This window comes from Aedes aegypti, chromosome 3 (assembly GCF_002204515.2).
Source record: "Aedes aegypti strain LVP_AGWG chromosome 3, AaegL5.0 Primary Assembly, whole genome shotgun sequence".
NCBI lineage: Eukaryota > Metazoa > Arthropoda > Insecta > Diptera > Culicidae > Aedes > Aedes aegypti.
Window position 1 is genome coordinate 395,821,377 of NC_035109.1, and position 22,211 is coordinate 395,843,587.

Genomic DNA, 22,211 nt, shown 5'->3' on the forward strand with positions numbered 1-22,211 from the left:
GCGATATTCAAATCTAACTATTGATAAAAAAAAACTATACTAACACAAAAACAACAAGCAAATAAGAGCGACGGGAGGAGAAATTATCTATAATAGAACTAACTATTCTGCCGAATGATTCTGTCTGTATTTCTGTTGAAATTAAAACAAATAAAAATAGGGTTTATATATTGAAATCACCTTGTAGGGTTGTTTTCTTTCCTGGAGTAACCGAAGCGTGACAAATATCCTTAAAACGCAGCCACCTCTTGTTGTTCTGTTACTTTATTCTGGTAAAAAAGTATTCATGAATAAAATACCTTAAAATTAGAACTTATCTATGTTCCTTAAAAAATGTCTTAATTTACTATTCGCTGCTTTCCATTTCTAGCTAATCCTAATCACGTCTATCCATTCTAAGCGTAATTTTATGTTAGTATTGTTAGGTCATCATTTTTTGAACTTTCGTTTGTAAATCATGCTGAATTTTACTCTGGTTTCGGTTGAAAATGCCGTCCAGGGGTGTCACTTTTGACTGTTTTGTTTGGTGCAGGGTTTATTAAGTAGGTCTGTAACAAAAATCAGTGCTTCCTTGTCCGTCATACAACACGTAAAATTTTATTTGAATAGTTATATTTGGACTAATTTATTAATTTTTAAATTACACAAGATTAAGGAATGAAGATTCTTGACTGGTACATTACGTTTCCATCGTGGCCCTACTACGTATCCGTGTAATTGTGCTGTTTCGAGAAATCGCATTCCTTCAATACAAATTTTGTAAGCCTACTTTCGAATAATCATCTTAAACAAGTAGCGTTAAACCTTCCAAGAGCTACAAAATAAAAGTTATCATATCCATCGTTGTATGCCTATACATGCTAGTAGCTAAATACAATCATCATTTTCGTTGCTCAGCCCAATGCACACACTTTTGTGCTGTTCCAGATAGCGCATCGATGCGAGTGGTTTCTTTTTATAATAAAGTATTATTTCGTCAAACTGTTCTGCATTTGCTACGGTTGCGTAAAGCGCGATTGAGAACAAACTTTAAAAAAAGGAATCTAAAAAATAACCCGACAGTAAAAACTTATTCACATAAAAAAACACAAATAGAAACGTGAAGGGGCGTGTACGTGGGGGGGAACAAACGGCAAGGAAGGGGAATCGGTCAATTGATGATTGAGGGATTTGTTTCAGTCCGCATCTCTACACAAACAACAACGAGGACATCATTTCCCGCATCGAATCGTTGTGATTTAGAGCGGAGTCGGGCACTGTGCTGAGTTCCGCTTCGGCCGCAGCGGATGTTATCGCGGCGAACGATTTGCACATCTTGTCGAAGGTTTCCTCGGACAGCTCGGTGGCCGGAATGGTGGCCACTTGCATGTATCTGAAAAGAAGATTCGAAATTGCTGAAACTAAACACACCAAATGCCAACTATCGGTAACTTACTTATTTCCCTTGAACTTCTCTTGGATCGCTTGTTGTGCCAACGATTCTGTCTTCTGATGCACTTTGTTCAGGTCCAGAATGATGTCCTTGAGGTCTTCCAATCGGTAGCCGGTGTTCGTTTCCAACATTCGGGACCAGATGGGCAGATCGAGGGTGTAGCGCGAGAGAGCTAGAGCACCGGCCGAAATTTTCGATGGCAAGTACGTCAGGAATGGGTCAGCGTCAAGCAGGGAGAGTTCGCAGAGGTACTGTAACGGTAAAACATATGGGAATTCAACATGACGTTGCTTCGTACTTCATCAGGTCATGATACTTCATAAAATGAGTACCAGGGAAAACAATTGCATAAGTTACGTAGGAGACATACATCTCACGAAGAAACTTCTCTTCCTCCCTATGCTTTTTTGTTGTTTAAGACCCACAAAAAAAAATCGTCTCAAGATTTCTCATCAGTGAGATCTTCACAAAATTGCCATATCAGTAATCTAAATAACTCAATAATTTAGGAAAACCATTTCCCGCATAATTTCTGATCTCGCCCTAAAAGCCATTGGTAATCGAGTGTGTAGCTTGTTGTTACCGAGCAAACGAATGGATTTACACGTTATTCAACAATGCTACGATAAAGAGAAGGTTTTGCTGTATCTCCCAGTGCTTATAGTTTTCATCCAAATCCATTTCTTTGCTTATAAACAAGAAGCTACACACTCGGTTACCAATGGTTTTTAGGGCGAGATCACAAGTTATGCGAAATTTTTGTTATGTCATTGTTTAATTATGAGTTGTTTATGAATATTTCAGTAAGGGGAACGATAATGAAATTTATTTGAAATATCAACCTCTCTGTCAGCAGTTCAATTTTTACCACAAAAAATGTGTTAATTGCGATAACTTTTACGTTTTTCGATATTTTTGCACCATCTTTTCAAAAATTTACAAAAAAACTCTTCTTTTTAAGAACCTGCTTGTTTTTTGAAGTTTTCGAGAGGCTAGATTCACCACAATTTTCTGAATTTCTGACTATCTCCAGATTCAGATGATCTAAATTGTGTTTTTTGAGAATTTGTGAAAAAATTGTGCAAAAATATCGAAGAAAAATATTATAACAAATTAAATATTTTCTTGGTATTAGAGGGATTAATTGAGATGAATAATTTATATATAAGTCGCTAAAAATTTCGCAATATTTCCAACATTATATATTTTTTTCTCTATCTAGCCACTGCTTGCTTAAGGTGATTATAAAACGAAGCCAAACTTCAAATTTTCAGTTCGCGTTGAAAATCAATCAAATTACTTCCTTGGTGGTCTCCAGCTATGGGATACATTTTCAACGTAGAGCGCTGTTTGGCTCTCAAGTCTTGTGCTCTTGAAAATTTGAGGTGTGGCTTCGTTCTATAATCACCTTAACGGATTTGAAGTTGGATAATAATGGCGAAGAACCGTTCTAAATAACTGTATTTTGTTGATCATATTCAGAGTTGGGAAAAGTTCTGAGATTCACACTACAGTATGCAAGCGTCGCAAATCAGTCAGCAAAGCCAGTGAAAATCACGCCAATCGCTGCTGTAGGCAAAATGCCTTGAAAATAGTCAATAACTCTTGCTGAGGGCAACCCAAAATTACTGTAGAAAAATGTTCTATTTCCCTCTGCATTCCCCGCATTTACAGCCTTCAATGACACTACTGATTTTGAAAATTCATGTACCACGGTGCCCCGACAGACCGTTATTATATATAAAAAAATGTCCATCAAATCTGAGTACACGGCTCGATTCCTGAGGTTATTCTGCTACTCTGGGCCAATTTAAAAAAAAAAATCCCTAGGAATCTCAAGAAATCTTGATTTGAAGATTTTGACTGAAAATTTCAATATAAATTATACTAAAATTTCGTAAAAGTTTTGAAGAACCCTATAAAAACGCTCAAAAAGTTGGTCAAACTGTTCCTAACAAGTATACAATTGTTACCGTTGCTATGAATAAATATATTTCCAACTAATTTAACTTACCGAAGTGGCTTAAGTATGTTTTTTTTCCATAGTTTACTAATGTAAGTTTAATTAATTGTTGTTTTCTACGTTAAACCGATTGAAAGGTAAAACAATTTAATTTACAATTAACAATGTTATTATTTCGGAAAAAAGGATCTTAGAATAAATGTAGCACAATAATGGTAAAAATATAAGGCGTGTGATTACTGTTATAGTCGAATAGAGCAAGTATTAAACGTTTGTTTCAGATTTGGAATGATTTGGTTGCTCTGGTACGCTCACATCAAAATCAGAATGAACTTATTCGGATGTCTTCCACGGGACCGCTGACCTCCGACTGATTAATGCAACTTTTTATTACGGCATTCACACTTAACGACCAGTTCACTGAAGATTGCCATATTTTATTCGCTTAATAGTCTTTGGCCTAGTTCTTAAATAAATGTGGTTAGAAAGCCAAGAATCAGCGTTCTATACAGGGCAAATTTACAATGATGTTTTATTTGGGCATGCTTGCATTCATCGTTGCTCTCTTTGCATTATTATTGAAAACCCTTTTCAGTGTTGTATGATAAAGGATCACGAGGTGTTTAGGCGAAGTTATTAACGAACGAGTGGATCTATGAAGTCAGGATAAGCCTTTATCAAGCAACAGTGCAGAAATGTCGTTTCCAGAGGCGACTTGTAACCTCACTTTTTACCTGTTCTACGAATCTAAAAATGGTTAATTCGGCAGAATTAGATTATAAAGCAAACAGTAACTTATTGGAATCGTCCTTTCTAACAGATCTCTTCTCAATAGATGCAAATTTGTTGCTGAAATTCAAGAATTTCTATTCGTGGAACAGGTAGATTTGAGGTTAGGGAATTGCCACTGGTCGTTTCCCTTCGCAAGTTGCGGATCCCTAAGCTGGTTACGTAATCAATAAATGGAGATATTCACTGCCAGAAGACGTGCTTCATTACACGAGAAACATCATTATCACACGTCACAGGTGTTCTATGGCTTTTCAACAACTTCAACTACATCCCCCATCAAGCACTGCCTCAGCACTAACACAACTGAACCTGCTGCGTTCTCTACATGCAACCATGTACGTTTGGGTAGAGTAAATGGCACTACAAGGCTTATCCTAGTTGTCTTTCTTTAAAATAATGAAACCCTGCTTTACTGCACTGCGATCGATTCCAATAAAGTACCTATATGTGAAAAACGCAATATTGGACGCAATTTGGAAACTCATCTACTTTTCATTCCATGTAATTTAACAAAAAAAAGTGGACGCCGCGTCTACAATTCTTACACTTGATTGTATTTATTAGCTTAATCAGCTTTCTCTGTTCATGTTAAGATACTACCATCTTCTTTTTAAGTCTATGATATAATCAGGGCAGGCAATCGTCAGCTTCGTCACAGTGCGATGACGAAATAAAAAAAAAGACATCGTCATCCAGTATAATAACTCTGGCAGGTCGTCGTCTCGTCATCGACGAAAGATTGCACGACAAACGTCAATCCAAAATCGTTAACGAACAACTTTGTCTTCATTCTCAGGGTGGCCACCTAATTTCGATTTTGAAATTCCCGCTTTTTTCCCGGTTTTCCCGGTATATTTTGCAAAATTTTCCCGGTTTTTGATCCATTCTTTCCAACGACTTTAAATGACTTTTCCTAAATCGTTTCTATGAAAAGCATTGCAACATTTTTTTTAAATCAGTTTTAATTTTTTTAGTTGTTTTTTCATAGTAATTTGATTTAGATTGCTCTACACACTTAGATCAAATTACCGAATTCGGTAATTCATTTACCGAAATCTCAACAGCTGAACGATCGGTAACCATTTCGGTAAACGAGCCGATTACAGATCATTCGGTAATCTGGGTTTTGAGCTCAGTTGTAAACACAATCGAATTGTCGGTAATCGTTTACCGAAGAACTGTAAACACGGTGCACGAATATTTTTTTTGGAACCTTGTTTTCTCGTAAGAAACAAAAAACAACGAAGACGGATTTTCATGATTGTGCTTCTTTATTTAATAAGTAAAACCAATGAGTAAAAATTAATGTTCACTAAAGCTGCAGCGATGAGACAACCGCTGATGGGTTCGATGCCACATTTTTGTCGGAAACACAAAGTGGGATGCGCACGGGAGCAGCGGGCGCTGACAGCAGGACTGCAAAAAAAAGTTGATGCGGTGTGTATACGCAACTATAAACTCACCTCCATCAAAATTGTCTGTCTAGAATATCTGAGATACAAGCACAATGTCGATTTCAGACATATCACGTAAGTTTTCACTGCAACGCCCGGAAGAAAAACGTACATGACTGATGGACGTCGCTGTCATTCGTTCAAATTACTGAAGTCGGTAATCTCACATACATTTTACCGAAAGATCAGTTGAATATTTTACAGTTTTCGGTAATACTGAAACTTCACAGATTTTTCGGTAAGTTTTTTGAAAGATCATCTATAATTAACCAAAGTTCGGTAGTTTTGTTTGTATTGAGCTGTCAAAAGCTGCCGAATTACCGAATAATCGGTGTTCTTGTGAATTACTGATTTTTTCGGTAATTTTTTCAACCGAATGCGCAAAGTCTGAATGAGTGTGTAATCTATATAGAAAGTTATTCTGAAAACTGTGGCATAGTATAGTATTCATCTGAATCGATTTGTCTCGCGTTCGTCGAAAATCAATGGATCTCTGGAGCTCTATATCATAGGAAAGAGATTGTTAATTGTGCTAATAAAACAGATCCTAAACATGAAATTGAATTGAATTTAATTTGAATGCTATAACCATGTTTACCTACAATATAACATTTAAGCCAAGCTTCGAATTTTCATGTTCAAGTTTCAAGATCTAGAGAACCTGAAAACCGTTCGCTTTGAAAATATGATGGATTGGTTGCATTCTGGTGATCATAAAACGATCAAAACTTCAGCTCGGAGCTCTGTTTGGCTCTCTAGACTCGTTCTCTTAAAATTTCAAGGTTTGGCTTTGGTGTATAATCATCTTAAGTGCATCTTAGTGCTGAATTTCAGATAATTTGGCCGACAAAAACCCCAGGTGCCTAAGTCAATCATCAAGATGCCCAAGTAGTTCTTTACCGTCATTGAAATTATTTCAATTATTAATCCTTTGAATTTTCTTCATAAAAATAAAGAGTTCTCTAAAGCAAATAAGTTCAAGGTATGGATAAAACATGGCCACACATATAGAAGCACTTACTTAGGGCTCACTCAAGTTGTGGTATTCAGCAATTACAGAAGAGTGCTAAACCAATCTGCAATAAGTAATTGAACTTCGATTCAAAAAGTTAGAGAAAAGTTGAAAAAACATTAGCCCTGAAATTAGAAAATAAATCATTAATGTTTGAAAGATATTTGTTCAAAATTACGTGAGGCATCCATTAAATAACTATCAATATCATTAATAACTACTTTCTTTAACTTATTTTGGAGGTTAGTTGGTAGATTACAGCTTGAAGATGTTCAGTCAAAACGATTTTCCCGGTGATCTTCTCAAATTCCCGGTTTTTCCCGTCTTTTTCCCGGTGGATTCAAATTCCCGTCTTTTTCCCGCTTTTCCCGTTTTTCCCGGTTCGGTGGCCACCCTGCATTCTGTTCGCTCCCCTTTCTTCCCCGAAGGAGGCGTTTATTGTATAGGGGCAATGGGGGCAATATGAACATACGGGGCAATATGAGCCACCCCGGTTTTGACCTCAAAAACAGTGTTTCAATGTCTAGTATCGTTACGATCTGCTAAAGGATGCCTCAAATAGCCACCACAATGAAAACCGTAAGAATATTCGTTTAAACACTCAAGATATTTACAAAAATGTACAAATTTGTCCTTCGTCATGAAAAGCTTATAATTTTGGCAGTTTTTAATTAAGCCTATAAGACAATTATATTTATAGTTCTGGTAAATTTTAACAATCCATTGAAACTTCTGATCATAATGAACAGTTCGTGAGCGAAATTAGATTTGTTCGTGAACAAAATTATTGAAAAACAATATATTATTTTCAAGATGAAGGGGCGGGGCAAAATGAGCCACCTAGATTTAAGCAAAACAAACGATGTTTTGAACATAAAAATGCATTGCCTAAATATACCAGATTATTTTTTTACTGCATAGTCATCTTTATGCGCCATTACAAGTGGAACACTTTGCTAGAAAATATTGCGGCGCTTATATTAAATCCACATCCAGCGGCGGCGGTAACGCGCAGAAGATATGCGCGCAATTCAAACGCAACGTCAAAATTCAAGTAGGCTTGGATTTTTTCGTTCTTCAAGGACGCAAATGTTTCAAATTTCTTAAAATGTTTAAATCTGAAACATTTGGTGATTTTCATTATCACTGCGACGGTATATCGACATTTTCAGATAATCGCATTACGTGGATTTATCTTGCAGAGCACAATACGTTGAACCAAGTAGCGCAATTCAGTACTAGTACAACATGGTCTGTTTACTATGTATTATGTATCTTTAAAAAATAAGCCGCTAGAATCAATAATTTCAAGCAAAGCTAATACAATTTCCTTTCCAATAATGTACTCTTCAGCACTAACTCTTCTCTATACTGTTTTAAATAAAAATCATTCGATTGCATGAGGTGGTTGGTGACCACGTAGAAAAACATGGTTTTCCAAAAAGTTCCTGAAATAATTTGCAAGTTGTTGTTAACATTATTTATCGATGTAACATGGAAGATAACATTTTATAGTACAAGTCACTTGCATTTAAACCATATTTTTTGCTGTTTTTCAATGCATTCCATGACGTTTTCCTTAGGCGGTCCATATTTCCCCGATCACCCCTATTCGTTTGCTCTGCACAAAACGGCGAATGCCATCCCAGAATTGCTTGTATTGGCGATTTAACCCGTACTCCTCAAGCTCCAACAATAGCTCTGTTGGTAAGCGCGTGACGTTGACGATTCAGAGATCGTTTGTTCAATTCCGGACACGTTCTGTTTTTTTTTTTGTTTTATGTAGAGAAGGTATCGACCGTGATTGTTTTTTTTTTATATTATTTGTTATGGCTATATCGGTCATGCGACTCTAAGGAAAAGGGAGTCTATAGAAGATTTTTTTACAAATGATGAAATGAATAGGTGGATAGGCGTCGCAAGGGAGCGACAAGATTGAAATTAATTAGGTGGTGAAAATTGAGCAAGCCATAGGGGAACCAGTCCTGCTCAATTTTCACCACCTAATTAATTTCAATCTTGTCGCTCCCTTGCGACGCCTATCCACCTATTCATTTCATCATTTGTAAAAAATCTTCTAAGGTACCGCGGGGCAAGTGGGTAAATGGGGTAAGTGAAAACAATTGATATATTTTACTGAATATGTGAATTAACGTTTTAAACTCATGCGTAAACCATTGAGACCATTGAGAACATTACGATAGGTAAGAGATTTCTGAGATTTTTCAGCCATTATTGCATAATAGAGCGAACAATTGTTAACCTGTCAACTGTTACTCCGTAACAAGTTGGCGGCGTACAATCTTATTTTAATATTTTCAACGGAAAAAAGTTGCGTAAAATATTTTCCAGTACCACTTCTTAGTTGTCCTCTGTGACAGTTTCAAACTGCAATAAAAAAGTTTTAGAATTAATTCGACGTAGACCTAAAAATAACTAAATTTAAACACAGTCAATTTTCTTATCAGGTGGGGCAAGTGAAAAGTTTATCATTAGAGGTTTAATTTGTGTTTTCTCTTTAAGTAGCCATAAGTAAACATGGTTCGCAATTATCATATAAAACATAACGTGCTGATAATTCAAGAAACACTATACTCAAGCGTTAAAAGCTATTAGAAATCATTGAACTTCTCTACAAGATGTTGCCAAACATTACAATATTAATATGTCTACTTCGGGCAGCCAATTGAAAGGAAGACGTTGACTGAAAGGTTGCAATATTAGAGAACACACACGGAAATCTCGTGGAATGTCTATTTAAAGCTAGTTCAAAACATAAACATGGGGTATAGGTCTATCCACATAAAAAAGATTCTAAATACGTTATTGAAGGATTCCGATTGATTTCTCCCGAAGAGTTATCCGACGTCATATCCGACTTTCTCAAAAACAAATAACGAGCGGTGGAAATTCTACAGAGCAGAAATGCAATTGCTGTCCTATAATGTAAGAACTAACATTGGAAATGTTGAAGTTATAATGTTGTCGAATCATTTCAACTAACATAACTGAACAGAAGAAAATTCAAGTGAAAAGAATAACATTTTCTTTGTTTACATGTTACTTATGTTACTGTTCATTGGGAAGCCTTAACAAATGTTAAAACTAATAGAAATCGTGAATATAATTGTTTGTTTTTGAATTTATTGTTCAAAACGATAAACTTTTCACTTGCCCCACTTTTGGAGCAAGTGAAAAGTAAGGAGACATTTTTCAAAAACTTTTTCTGTATTTTTTTCTTCAATTTTTCATAAAAATCAATTTTAGCATGCTGCTTATATTTGGTGGGAGTCAAGCTAAAAAATATACACGACCTCATTTGTTTCAATTTAAAGTCTCTAGAATTTAAAGAATCTCAACTATGCGAATTCCATTACCCACTTGTCCCACGGTACCTTATAGACTCCCTTTTCCTTAGAGTCGCATGACCGATATAGCCATAACAAATAATATTATTTGTTTTATTTTTTCAAAAAAGGCTCATAATCTATAGACGCCACGGTTCATATTTTTAGTCGGCTCAGAGCTCCCGAACGAAGATTCGCCTATAACGAAGGAGGCTTATTTGTTCGTCATGACGCCGAGCCTTTGTGGCGGACCACTGCAGCAAATCGTCATCCAACGCTGGTTGAGTGACGATGACGATTCTTTTTTTAGTTTCGTCGACGACTTTTTCCATTTGACGGTGACGATTGTCTACCCTGGATATATAATCTGCTGCATCTAAATTTTCGTAACTGAGTCGAATGCGACCTGGATATCAATAAACAGATTGACGATGAATTCTATTAAAACGAAGTAAAATGGTTGCAGGTATAGAAAATGGAAGTCTTAGTGATGTTAGGTTGTACATATTGGGGATTTCTTTGAAGCTGTTAAAGACTTTGTTAATCTTTGAATACTTGTGACACATGATGAGAATCATGTTTCCGTGTCGTTAAAATTATGTTATGGCTGAGAATGTAGAACAGGATAATTTTTACGTAAAATGCTGAGGGCAATACTCGGTGGAAAATTGGACATAAACATCAAGAGTACTACCAGATGTACATGAAGCCAAAATTTATTAAGCAAAATAAATAAGGCAAACTTCAGTGGGCTGATCACTTAGTGGGAAAGTCGAAAGCTGTAAATAAATAATATTCAGCATTGAATAATTCACGTTTATCGAACATAACATCAATATCATATTGAAATTTATGTCTTTGATTTCATTCCATTAAACTAAGCTTACTGGTTTAAGCCATGTAAAAATATTATTTGGCTTAAAAGTTCAGTTAAGTTAAGTCAGTTGTAAATATTTATAATTATAACAATGGTAACAATTGTATGGTTGTTGAGAACAGTTTGGCCAACTTTTGGAGTGTTTTTTAATTTTTTTCAGTGCTTTTACGTTATTTTATTAAGGCTTATATTGAAATTTTTAGTCAAAAACTTAAAAATCAAGATTTCTCGAGATTCCTCCTAAGGATTTTTTTTTTAAATTGGCCCAGAGTTGCAGAATAACCTCAGGATTCGAGCCCTGTACTCAGATTTGATGAACATTTTTTTTGCATAATAACGGTCTGTCGGGGCACCATGTGTACTCAACATAGGCAAATTGATGATTTCAAACTACTGTAGTGAGAGAAGCCATGTGATTTTCGCGAAATTCAAGCCTACTACTATTACCATTCCCAGCCCTGATCATATTCACTGAAATCTGTTTCTTAACAACGATTGAAAAACATTCTTCGAATATAACAAAATCAATGAGCCAACTCATTAATATTTTTAGCTGCATCCATCTAAATAAAGACTTTTTTCTCTTTTCTACCTTTTAAGGAATAAACTTGTTTTATGATTTCATGGTAACAACAGCAAAAGTATTACAAATTAAATTTAACCTGTATGAAATTGGAAAGCAGCAATATGTAACTTAAACAGGAAATAAGTTTTGTCAAAACTATTTTCCAAATGACGTACCGTAAGGACGCCATTCACCGCTCATTTAACAGCATTTCAACACATTAAATTCTGTCAAAAAACGGATTTTCGATATTTTTAGCAACTTTTTGCGCTAGACGCAAAATAAAACATTTGTTTTTGTAGGAAAGAAGTTGAAATCCGAACAACGTATAATGGTACCGAATAACATGTATGCCAATGATACATGTGTAGGGCGCCTATCACCGCTCATCCTAAGTATGAGGCTCTACATACACAACTAGTTGGAATTAAATTACTTTCATTAGCTGGTTGTTATCTTTGTACTATAGTCCAACCACATATTAAAACGTGGCAGCTAAGAAGCATTTTTCGATCTGCCATAATAAAATCATTGCTCAACTCATGCTTACCGCCTTAAACAGCCTAAAATTATTTTTTATAAATAGTATATAAAATTAAATCATATGAATTTCATTCTGATACAATCCATTCTGGTATACTAATACATGTAGATGACTTTTATTGCGAAAATTTGTTCAGATTTTTCAAAATAATTCAATGAGTGGTGAATGGAGCATGAGCGGTGAATGGCGTCCTTACGGTAGTAGGCGCCATTATTGCCTTTAAATAGAAGATCAATAGCACTTATACACTTGGGGTGTCTGTTGGTTCAAAACCACCATACCGACTTTTGTCGCTTCACGTTTCAGGCGGATGTACAGATCTGACACAGTTCCAAATGTTCTGCCGACAATATCCATATAATCCGTGAAGCAAACAAGTTGGCTGGATCTTGTGAAAATCGTACCTTGGCTGTTAAACCCACCTGACACCTTCTAGCGCAATGTTGAAGAGCATTAACGAAAGCGGAGCTTTTTGTAAAACTTTGGCGTTTCTTGTAAACGATGCAGGTGCTCCAGTTTTTGACATTCCACACGGCGCTTTTTGTCCACGGATTCGCGGGTTAGATGTTTTCGTTTTCTTTTATATCGCTCCAAGTTTAGTCGCGTTCTTTTCCTGAACATGCCTGTATTACTTGTCGAACCAATAGTTATCGATTATTTTCCTATGTATCCAATGATGCTCCTGGCTGCCCCGTCGATGGCTGCTGTCACTTTACTTCGATAGTTCTCAGTAGGAGCCTCATCAAGCTCGCTTCCTTCTAGCAATGTTGGCTCCAGATTTTTTATTTATTACAGTACACCAACAGACAATAATTTTCCCAATGATGCCTTAACCTAAACTTAATTTGTTAACAAAAATTGTAACACATAAGGTCACTAATCATCATTTAAACTGGAAAATAATACATAGAAACTACGACGAACAGTTTCGCGAGACAAATTAAAATCAAACACAGGAGCGGTCCTACAAAAAGAGCTCCCGAAACGTTCCTTCGCACTTGAATTTGTATTAATCGACATCTACTTTCATAGCTCGGTAGATGGAATGATTCACGCCAAGGAAGTCTACGAAGAGTGAAACGTAAGAAGCGACGTTGTACTGATTCGATCTTCTCTATTCCAGTCTGATAGTAAGGATGCCATACGATGCGTATGTGGAGGCGAAATCTGATTGCTTCAATTGAGTTAGGTTGTAAAAAAGGTGAACCAACTCATCCATGATATTTTGACTGCTACGTTGCGTGATTGACAACTCACGCATGAAATATCTCAAGCGTGAGTTATTAGAAGTTGATTTTTTTACAACATTTGTCAGAGTTAATGTTAGCACCATGGTAAGTTCTGACTGTTCTGACGTTGGTTATATTGGAGAAGTGCCGTTCATGATCAAAACATGGTCGATTAGCGTTTTAGTTTGCAATGCATTATACAAAGACAAATCGACGAAAAAAAAATCAAACCTGAAAAGGGGAATAAATCCTTTTTCAACACAATTCTAGAATTCAAATCTATAGCTAAAATTGAACGTTTACGATGCTCCCTTTTTTTTTAAATATATCTTGCGCATTGACGATTCTTGAAGACTCTGGGGCGACAACTATACTCACCATGCACATATGTTTCACCTTATCCGGCACGTCGTTCATTACGCAGTATACGGTGGTGAATACCAACGTGGTTGGTACAGACAGATCGAATCCGAGCACCTTCAGAATGAGCTGCTCCATGCGTAGCACTTGCGTCTTGGTGTAAGTATCATCCGTGATGTACACAAACTCACCAACGTCGGGCGGGTAGATTTCCTCGTATTTCCTGCAAGTTTGATGCAAAAGGCGAAAGATAGGAGCAAAACAAGAAAAAAAGCATATGCAAAGTAAGTACACGTGATCAGGTAGCAATGAGATTATTGAAGGATTTAAAGTTTATCAGGATACTGTTATCTTACGCGGCAATGAACATGGCAGCTGTCCCAACCAGTTGCAGCTTTGCGCGGACCACCGACATGAAGCTGAGGAATCGGTCGATGTAGGAAATGGCCAGGCACAGGGTTTCGCTCTGCAAGCGGTACTCTTCGCAAACTTCCACGAGCCAATCCACCAAAATGGTCCGCATGGAATGGTTGATATCCGGTTGTTTCTTCATGTAGGCTGGCTTCGGACGGTGGCGTTTTTCCGCCTCTTTGAGGTACTCCAGGATGTCCACCTGGTACTCTTCCACCTCGAAGAAGCGTTCGCGATCATTGCGGGGAACGAGGGAGGTGTCCTCCACCTGGATGACCGATTTGTCCACCGACATGGGCGAAAAACTGTCGCCCACTGACATGGGCGTTTCGAGAAGTTCGGCATTTTTAAGCTCTTGAAGTGGTGCTCTTTTGGCCTCGTGGACAGAGTCATCCTTTTTCGCAACAGTCGTCTCATTCTCCTTGGAGTCATCGTATACTTGAAAGTTGGTTGGTTTTGATGCGGCCTTTGCTTGAACGACAGTTGAGGCGCTATTTTCATCCGCTTTCGGTTTGGCGATCACTGTTGGTTTAATTTTCAATTTGGGATCTTTCAGGACCTATAGGAAATTGATACAATTATAATTAGATATTGTGAAGCAATTGCACGGTGTTCACCAGACCGTTATTATCAGAAAAAAAATCTCCATCAAATCTATGCTTGCCAGTCGACGTCTTAAGCTAAACTGCATATCTGGACATAATTTTGAAAAAATAAAAATAAATGTAGGGCCCGTTTTGCAAATACGCCTTTTTGATGGCATACACAGCTAGTTTACACTCAGACAAATGGACTATTCACCAGTAATACCTTGATATAACGTAACTCCATTTTTGTTTTCGTTACGTTATATCGAGGTTACGTTATATCGAAGCAAAATATTTTATTTTCTAAATTTTGTTCAACATGTATTGTTTGATAAGAAAATTGATCTAAAATTGGTGTTATTGACCTAGCAGGCATATTCAGTCTCTCTTACATATTTTTTCGATATTTTTCCGCGTTTATTTCTTTTTATTTTCATTTTTTTTTATTTTTACGTCTCTATTGCAGTAATCCTTCAAAAAATATAATCCGGATTTTTTTTTAAAACAAACCCTTTCATAATTTTTTGACAGAATTTAAGAATAAATTTTTCAATTCTTCTATAAACTTATAAGCGATTTTATGAAGAAATCATTAGAAAACTCCATTAAAAGCAAGAACTTTTCTTGAGGGATTTTCCATGGAAAGTTTCTGAACCAATATGTGATGAGACTATCGGCAGTATACTAGGAGAACTTTGTTGGGGATCTGGGGAACTTAATCAGTTTTTGAACGAATTCCACAATATATATTTTTGAAATAAAAAATGCATAGAAAGTTTCCTAGACGAATACTTTGAGAATTACTCAAAGAACCCACTAAAAAACAAAGATCTTTCTTAGGAAATTCCTGATAGAATCAATCCTTCATTCGTTCCTGATAGAATCAATCCTTCATTCGTTCATAGAATCCTTGAAAAAACTTAAGTGGTACATAGAATGGTTTTTGCATAAATATTTGAAAAAAAAATCTGCAGAAACTCATAATGAAATTGCTGGAGATATTTCGAGAAGATTGTTTTTCAGGTTTTTAGACGATAACCTATACGACTTGTTGGAGTAACTTCTAAAGCATTCCAAGAATATTATTGGATTGTCTCTTAAAGGGGCAGCTGGAAAAATAGATGAAAAATAGCTGGAATAATTTATGAATCTCTAGACTCAGGAGAAAAAAGTATCGTAGACGAAATGTTTTAAAGAATTCATAGTTGAATCCACTTTATATATTGGACAAATTATTTGGTGAAATTCTTGATCAAAGACACAGTAGATTTTATAGATATATTAAAAAAAAACTATTGGAAAAAATGTATAATGCTTGAATTTAAAATTCGTAGAATCCACAGTTCCTGGGACATATTCTCGATAAATTCCTGGAGAAATATTTGAACCATTTACTATTGGAATTTAATGGGATTTTTCTGATGAAATTCTTCCGGGAGTCAGTACTGATAAAATATCCCTAAAAACTCTTGAAGGAATCCCTGAAATAACTTTAAAAAAAAACATCTGGTAGAATCCCTGGAATAATTTCTGAAGAAAATCTCAGAAGTATTTATACAAGAATATCAGGAGGGATCACTAGTGGAAATCTTGGGGATCCCTATCGGAATTATTAAGAATACAAAAGTTTGATACATGACTATCAGAAGGATTTAAGATGATTCCATGGAAAAAATATTGGAGGAATCCTAGGAATGATTCTCGTTAAAATCCGTGACGAAATTACAGGAGAAACATCTTTTTTTTTGAGAAATCATTTTAAGAATATCTGTAGGAACTACTTAAGCACTAGTTAAATATGTCCTTAGGTATTTTTAGGAAAAAAAAAAATTATCCAATATACGGTAAATGGATTGGCGATGGCAGCGTGGCCCGTCAACACACAAGTCTAATCCGAGTTTGATCTAGTTTTTTTGAATGCAAACTCTAAAGCAATTATTATCAAAGTTTACATAGAAAATTGACTTGAGTAGCAGGCTTGATTCCAATGGGAGCGTAAATGTAACAAAAATAAAGAAGAATGATTTTGTCATTACTGTCTATTCGTATACAGCAATGACAAAATGTGAGTTTTCACATTGAGCTTAGCTCGTTATCGATTTATGACTGTATTCAGCACTTGCATTGCTCTGATTTAGTATTGGTTGGTGTTTGAATCTTGAAGAATGTTTATTGTACTTTATAATTCATTTTTTTATAAAAATTAGAAAAATGAAAGGGAATCAAAAAAAGTTACGTTATATCGAGGTAAAAGTTACGTTATATCGAGTTACGTTATAAAGAGGTTACGTTATATCGAGGTATTACTGTACATGAAAACCCCTAATGAAAATTGGTCACAAGGAATCGGGTTGAAATTCATAAATTTGACTCATAAAACCAAAATTTGAAAACAAAAATCGTTTTCGCGGCAACCTGGAATTGAACCAAGAACCTTGCGATCGTTACACTCAAAATAATCCAAACGTCATTGCTACGTGAAAAATCACGTAGACCATTCGAAATTCATTTTACCTCCACTTCACCTGACTAAGGTAATGATTACTAAACCATACATAACCACCGAATGGAGACTTGGTGATTATTACTGGGGTTACCAATCACACCTACGTGAAAATCACGTAGGTACCCAAGTTCATTTTGACATTTGCTTATCGCACGTACATTCAGTGTTGAGCTCGAATGCTAAGATGGTGTGCGTTACACTTTAGAAAAACTTTAGGAGCTGTTGAACTTAAAACCTTATTTAAGAGTGATTTATAGGTAAATATGCGTTAAATACTGAAAAATCCTGTATTAATTTATATTTTATACATGATTTCATATCAATTATAGCATGTAAAGGCTACAGCAGAACCGACCAGAAAATATGGGAGCAACAGACAAGTTATTTGGAGCCTTCCTTAGCCGAGTGGTTAGAGTACGCGGCTACAAAGCAAAGTCATGCTGCGATTCCCGGTCAATCCAGGATAGCAATTTCCTTGATTTCTCTGAACATAGAATATCATCGTACCTGCCACACAATATACGAATGCGAAAATGGCTACTTTGGCAAAGAAAGTCTCTAATAACTGTGGAAGTGCACATTGAACACAAAGCTAAGAAGCAGGCTCTGTCCCAGTGAGCACGTAATGCCAAGAAGAAGAAGACAAAAGTTATTCGAAAAGCATAGAATGAATAAAATAAAAACCTCCATCTTGTTTGTCTACATTTCTCGAATTGGGAAATAATTTACTTTAGAAATTTATTGAAAATAAGGTGGCCATTTCAATAAATTTAAATGGAAAACAATGTAAGATATATTGAAACGCTACGGAAAAATCCACGTAGCTCTTACGTGTAACGCTGGTGGAACAAACGGAGTTCAATAGTTCATGCGTTTATTCTGTGCTACCAATGATTCACGTAGGTGCTACGTGAAAAGTGCGATGGAAAAAAATCACGTATGTTTTCACGTAACAATGACGTTTGGATTGTTATGAGTGTAGGGTTGTAGAGAATTCCCGAGGTAGAACATTTCTCATGTTTCAGTTAACGAACCCATTACTAGATAAATTTGAATCATGCTCATTCACAACTTATTTTTGTTCATACTAGTAACCATTCAATTCTATACCTATACTAATATCGTCACAGGAGATTTCAATTCCACCTCTGCATCATGTATTTCAAAATCACCAATATCACCCCGATATGAACTAACCCAGGGCTAAAATCTTGTTAATAAAGATATTACAGGATGTCTTATCATGCACAGAATTAAAATTCCCTAATATTTCCAGGTTTTCCCAGGTTTAAAAAAAATCAGGTTCAAGAAATTCTCCAAAATACACAAATGACTAATGAAGGAGTCCTTCATTAAAGGACGTTTTGTGTTTTTTCATAGAAGAAATCATGGAAAAATCGGGGCTTGAGAACGACAACTTTAAAGACCTCCTTTTTTGGAATTCCAAGTGACATTACGATAAGTATAACTGCTTGTTTTGCTGTAGATTTCTTTCGCATATCTGGACAAACATTTCAAAAGGGCACATCGCGTTGGTAAGCATTGGCTTTGCAGCCCAATTCAACTCGATCACGCTCACCAATACCACTATCAGGAAGAGCTAACACCAATCTTTCTGATAGTGGCGTTAGTTTGCGTGGGTGGGCTAAAAAGGGCTGAACAACAACGTTTCTGAAAAAGGCTCAAGACCTCTGAAGCCCTTTCCAAATGTTTTTCCAGATATTATTACGAAGCGCTCTTCAGGAGTTTGATTTGTGATTTTTCACGTAAATTCACAAATTTCGTTCATGAATTTCAATTGGATTTTTCCAACGATCATTACTTTTTTTTAAGGAAGTTTAAAGTTCCAAGTTTTTATGTTTTATTATTTCATTGATTTCGCTAGGGCTTTCTCCAACATTTCCGTTTAAGCATCCTTAAGAATTCAAAATTCTTCCAAAAATATTTTCAAAAAGTTTCCAATGCCCAAGGAATCCTTCAAACACTTTTTTTCAATCATTCATCAAGAGATGTCTCAAGGGCAATACCAAGGGAATTTTTCAGATTTCTTCGGAAAAAAAATTGAAAAAATCCTACAGTAATCTATGATGAAACTTGTGTGTATGCTTTGATGAATTTCTACGATGATGTCTGAAGATTTCCTGTATTCCAGATGATTTTTTTTTGCATTCGAATCTCTAAATAATATCCTGCAAGACTTTTTGGAGAGATTTGGAATTTATGTATAAATGATCAGACTGTAATAGTTGTTGTAGTATTACCTGGTGTGGAACCTTGAAGTGACAAACCCATGTAAATTTGGATTTTTTTAAATTTTCGTAGCAATAATATTTTGATGAAATGCTTAAAAATAGCCGAGATAAATTTAATGAGGGATACCAGGTCGAATGATGGAGTTTTTGAAGCAATTCTTGACAGTAATCAGAGAGATGGATTGCAAAATAATCTTTATGAAAATTCCTGGAATAAATGAAAAAGTTTACTTAGGAATTATTGTAGCGTTTCTTAGAAAAAGTCGAGACGATTTTTTTTTCAAAAACTTTTGAATAAACATTTGTGGAAGAACTCTTGTAGGATCCGTGGGAAATGTCCTCCTAGCAACTGCAAAAATCGGTATTTCACCAGTGAAAAAGAGTCATTTCTGTGAAATTTACTGGAGGTAGTAGCGTTAGAGTGCTCTAGATTTCCTGGACCAAGTGCTGAAGAAATTCATATAAGCATCGCTTGAGAAATCGCTGATATTATCCCTGAAGTAGTACCTGCAAGTATTTCAGAAGGAATCTCAGGAAAAATCACTAGAATTCCTGAACCATTCCTCGGGATCTGAGAAAAATAAAGTTCTTGTGGAATAGTCGCGTAATAGTCTCTGAGGGTTTCTCTGGATTCTCTAGAATTTTGCACTAGGATTCACTGCAAGTAGATAAAGGCAAACAAGTGACTTTAGAGACCAGTTTGATCAAAGTAGCGACTATAGAGACCTTACATCAAACATAGACTTCAAAAGTATACCTGCTTATATGAGAAATGTACTATTTTTTTTTCCTTTTGTAATTTTACTCTTTCCCTACAAAGTTTAATATTTTTGTAAAATAGAACAAAACATGTAAAAAATAGGAATGTTCTCAAACATGTTTCATTTGCTAATAAACGACACCAAACTGGAAGTGGGAATTGTACTTGCCTGTACTTAAGTTCTGCGTCATTCTCTAGACATGTTATTGCTAAACAAATAAAAAAGACCAAAAAATAAACATCGCAGTAGCGTTTTGTTAGGGCTAGTGTACCATTAGTGGTGTACCCAAGGGAAAATTGCTAAAACATGGTGATAAAATTTTGATAGATCTCAAATCCTTCTATCATTATAATGTATAAAAATCATGATGATTCCGAAATTCCCCTGCAAAAAGCCTTGCACCAATAATAGGAACACTGTTCCTTTAGTGGATGTATGTTTTAAGAATGGTTCCTTTAGTGGCGCAAACCATTGATTTCATATAGGACCCTCCACTATAGATACTACAGAGAAGTTTAGAACAAAAAAAATGGTTTACATTGATTAGAAATAATATTTCAGAAGAGTTATAAAGCTATGACATTACAATTTTCTGAACTCAAAGAGGATAAAAACTGCTTATAATTTCTGTAAACTGAATACATTTTTGTATGTATTGTAGATTTAGTCACCGCCAGTGCAGGTCTTGTCGCACGGTTCCTCCTAATTGATATAAAGATTTCCGTCTGGTGCTTTGACTTTCAGGCGCTTGCCGCGGGCTGTTGGAGAAGAATGAATTCCGTGATTCGAACTTGGTATCCACGACTTCTTTATCCAGCCTACGAACTGCCCTCCCCATGTCCCACCCGTATATAGTATTTGTATGTATGTTATTAAAGCGTTGAAGGAGGTAAGATCAGAATGATGATACAATACGAAGAGAGAAAATCGGTATAATGTTCAATGCTAGAACATACGAATGATTGTAGAAGGAATGAAAGATATCGTTAGATACAGATTGTACAACCAAGATACTTGTCTACAAAATAGTCTACCTACGGACGGGCCTGGAATTGAATCCATGGTCTGCATTTATAGTGCACTAGCCAACCCAAAGGAATCGTGGAAGACAATATGAACGAGTTTGGTTGCGTAAGAAAGGGGTCGACATTTTCCAAATTTTCGATAGTCTATCGTCAAAAATCAAAAATTTTCTCCATTTGAGTAAAATGTTGCATAAATTTCCGGCCGATTGGTGGGAAAATATTGAAAATCTACCGATAAATGGCTGAGTTATTAATATTTAAAATCTTACATAATTTCGTGACGGTCGCTACATTTTAGATTTTCAATTGACACCCAGTACATTGCCGTAAGACGTAGTTAACGTCAAAACGATTGGTTAGCACCGATTTGAGAATATTTTTTTTTTGATAATAACGGTCTTAGAATCCTTGTGAACTGCTTAACGTCTTACCGCCTTTTCCCCAGCCAAGGGCACTTCTGTCCGTCCATTGCTGGTCAGATTATTCAAAACGCCAAACGTTGACCGTTGCTGGAGCTGCTGCTGTTTGTTCCCCGCAATGCCCCCGGCCGCACTCTTGGCCGCTAGAATACGATTCTCCTTCTCCAAATCCTCGTGAATCCGAAAAGTCGCCATTCTCCTGCCGAACTGATTGTTTTTGCCTTATGCAAAATTTCGATTGTTATCTCAAGCGCTATTGTTTTCCGAGGCCTTCTCCGATTTCTGCAACAGAATTTGTCACAGGATTTCAACTTTTGTTTTATTTGCGCCTTCTTCCGTTGGTTTTTTTGGCCGTCTTGCGTCTCGCTCTGGCACTTGGAACCGTCCGATACGTTCCTGTCTCGCTCCTGCTTGTACGCCACTTTTCTTACCGATTCCAGCTGACGATCCTTTTTTCGAATCAAGCGCAGAAGCGGAGGAATTCTGCCGGAAAACGCTTTTAAATCCACATTTTGTTTGTCCAAGCGGTTGGCCAGAAGGTGGAGGACACCAACTTAAACAACAGGAAATCCGAACTAAAACAATTTGATGCGGCGACCGTAAAATTGTTCCCCACGAAATTGATGCTTCTTTTCGTTGCGAGAATTTCACTTCAAATGGAGGGATTTTTGATCC

The 22,211-nt window shown here is 36.2% G+C and overlaps 1 protein-coding gene across 1 annotated transcript; it reads right to left on the reverse strand.

The window, feature by feature from the left end:
- Positions 1-246: 246 nt before the first annotated feature.
- On the reverse strand, positions 247-22,211 carry LOC5565458 (G2/mitotic-specific cyclin-A). Its single transcript, XM_001649719.2, has 5 exons — positions 21,549-22,211; positions 13,932-14,545; positions 13,594-13,798; positions 1,436-1,683; positions 247-1,372 (listed from the first exon to the last, which is right to left on the reverse strand). The coding sequence occupies exons 1-5, from the start codon at positions 21,729-21,731 to the stop codon at positions 1,189-1,191; spliced, it is 1,434 nt and encodes a 477-aa protein (XP_001649769.1). The 5' UTR covers positions 21,732-22,211; the 3' UTR covers positions 247-1,188.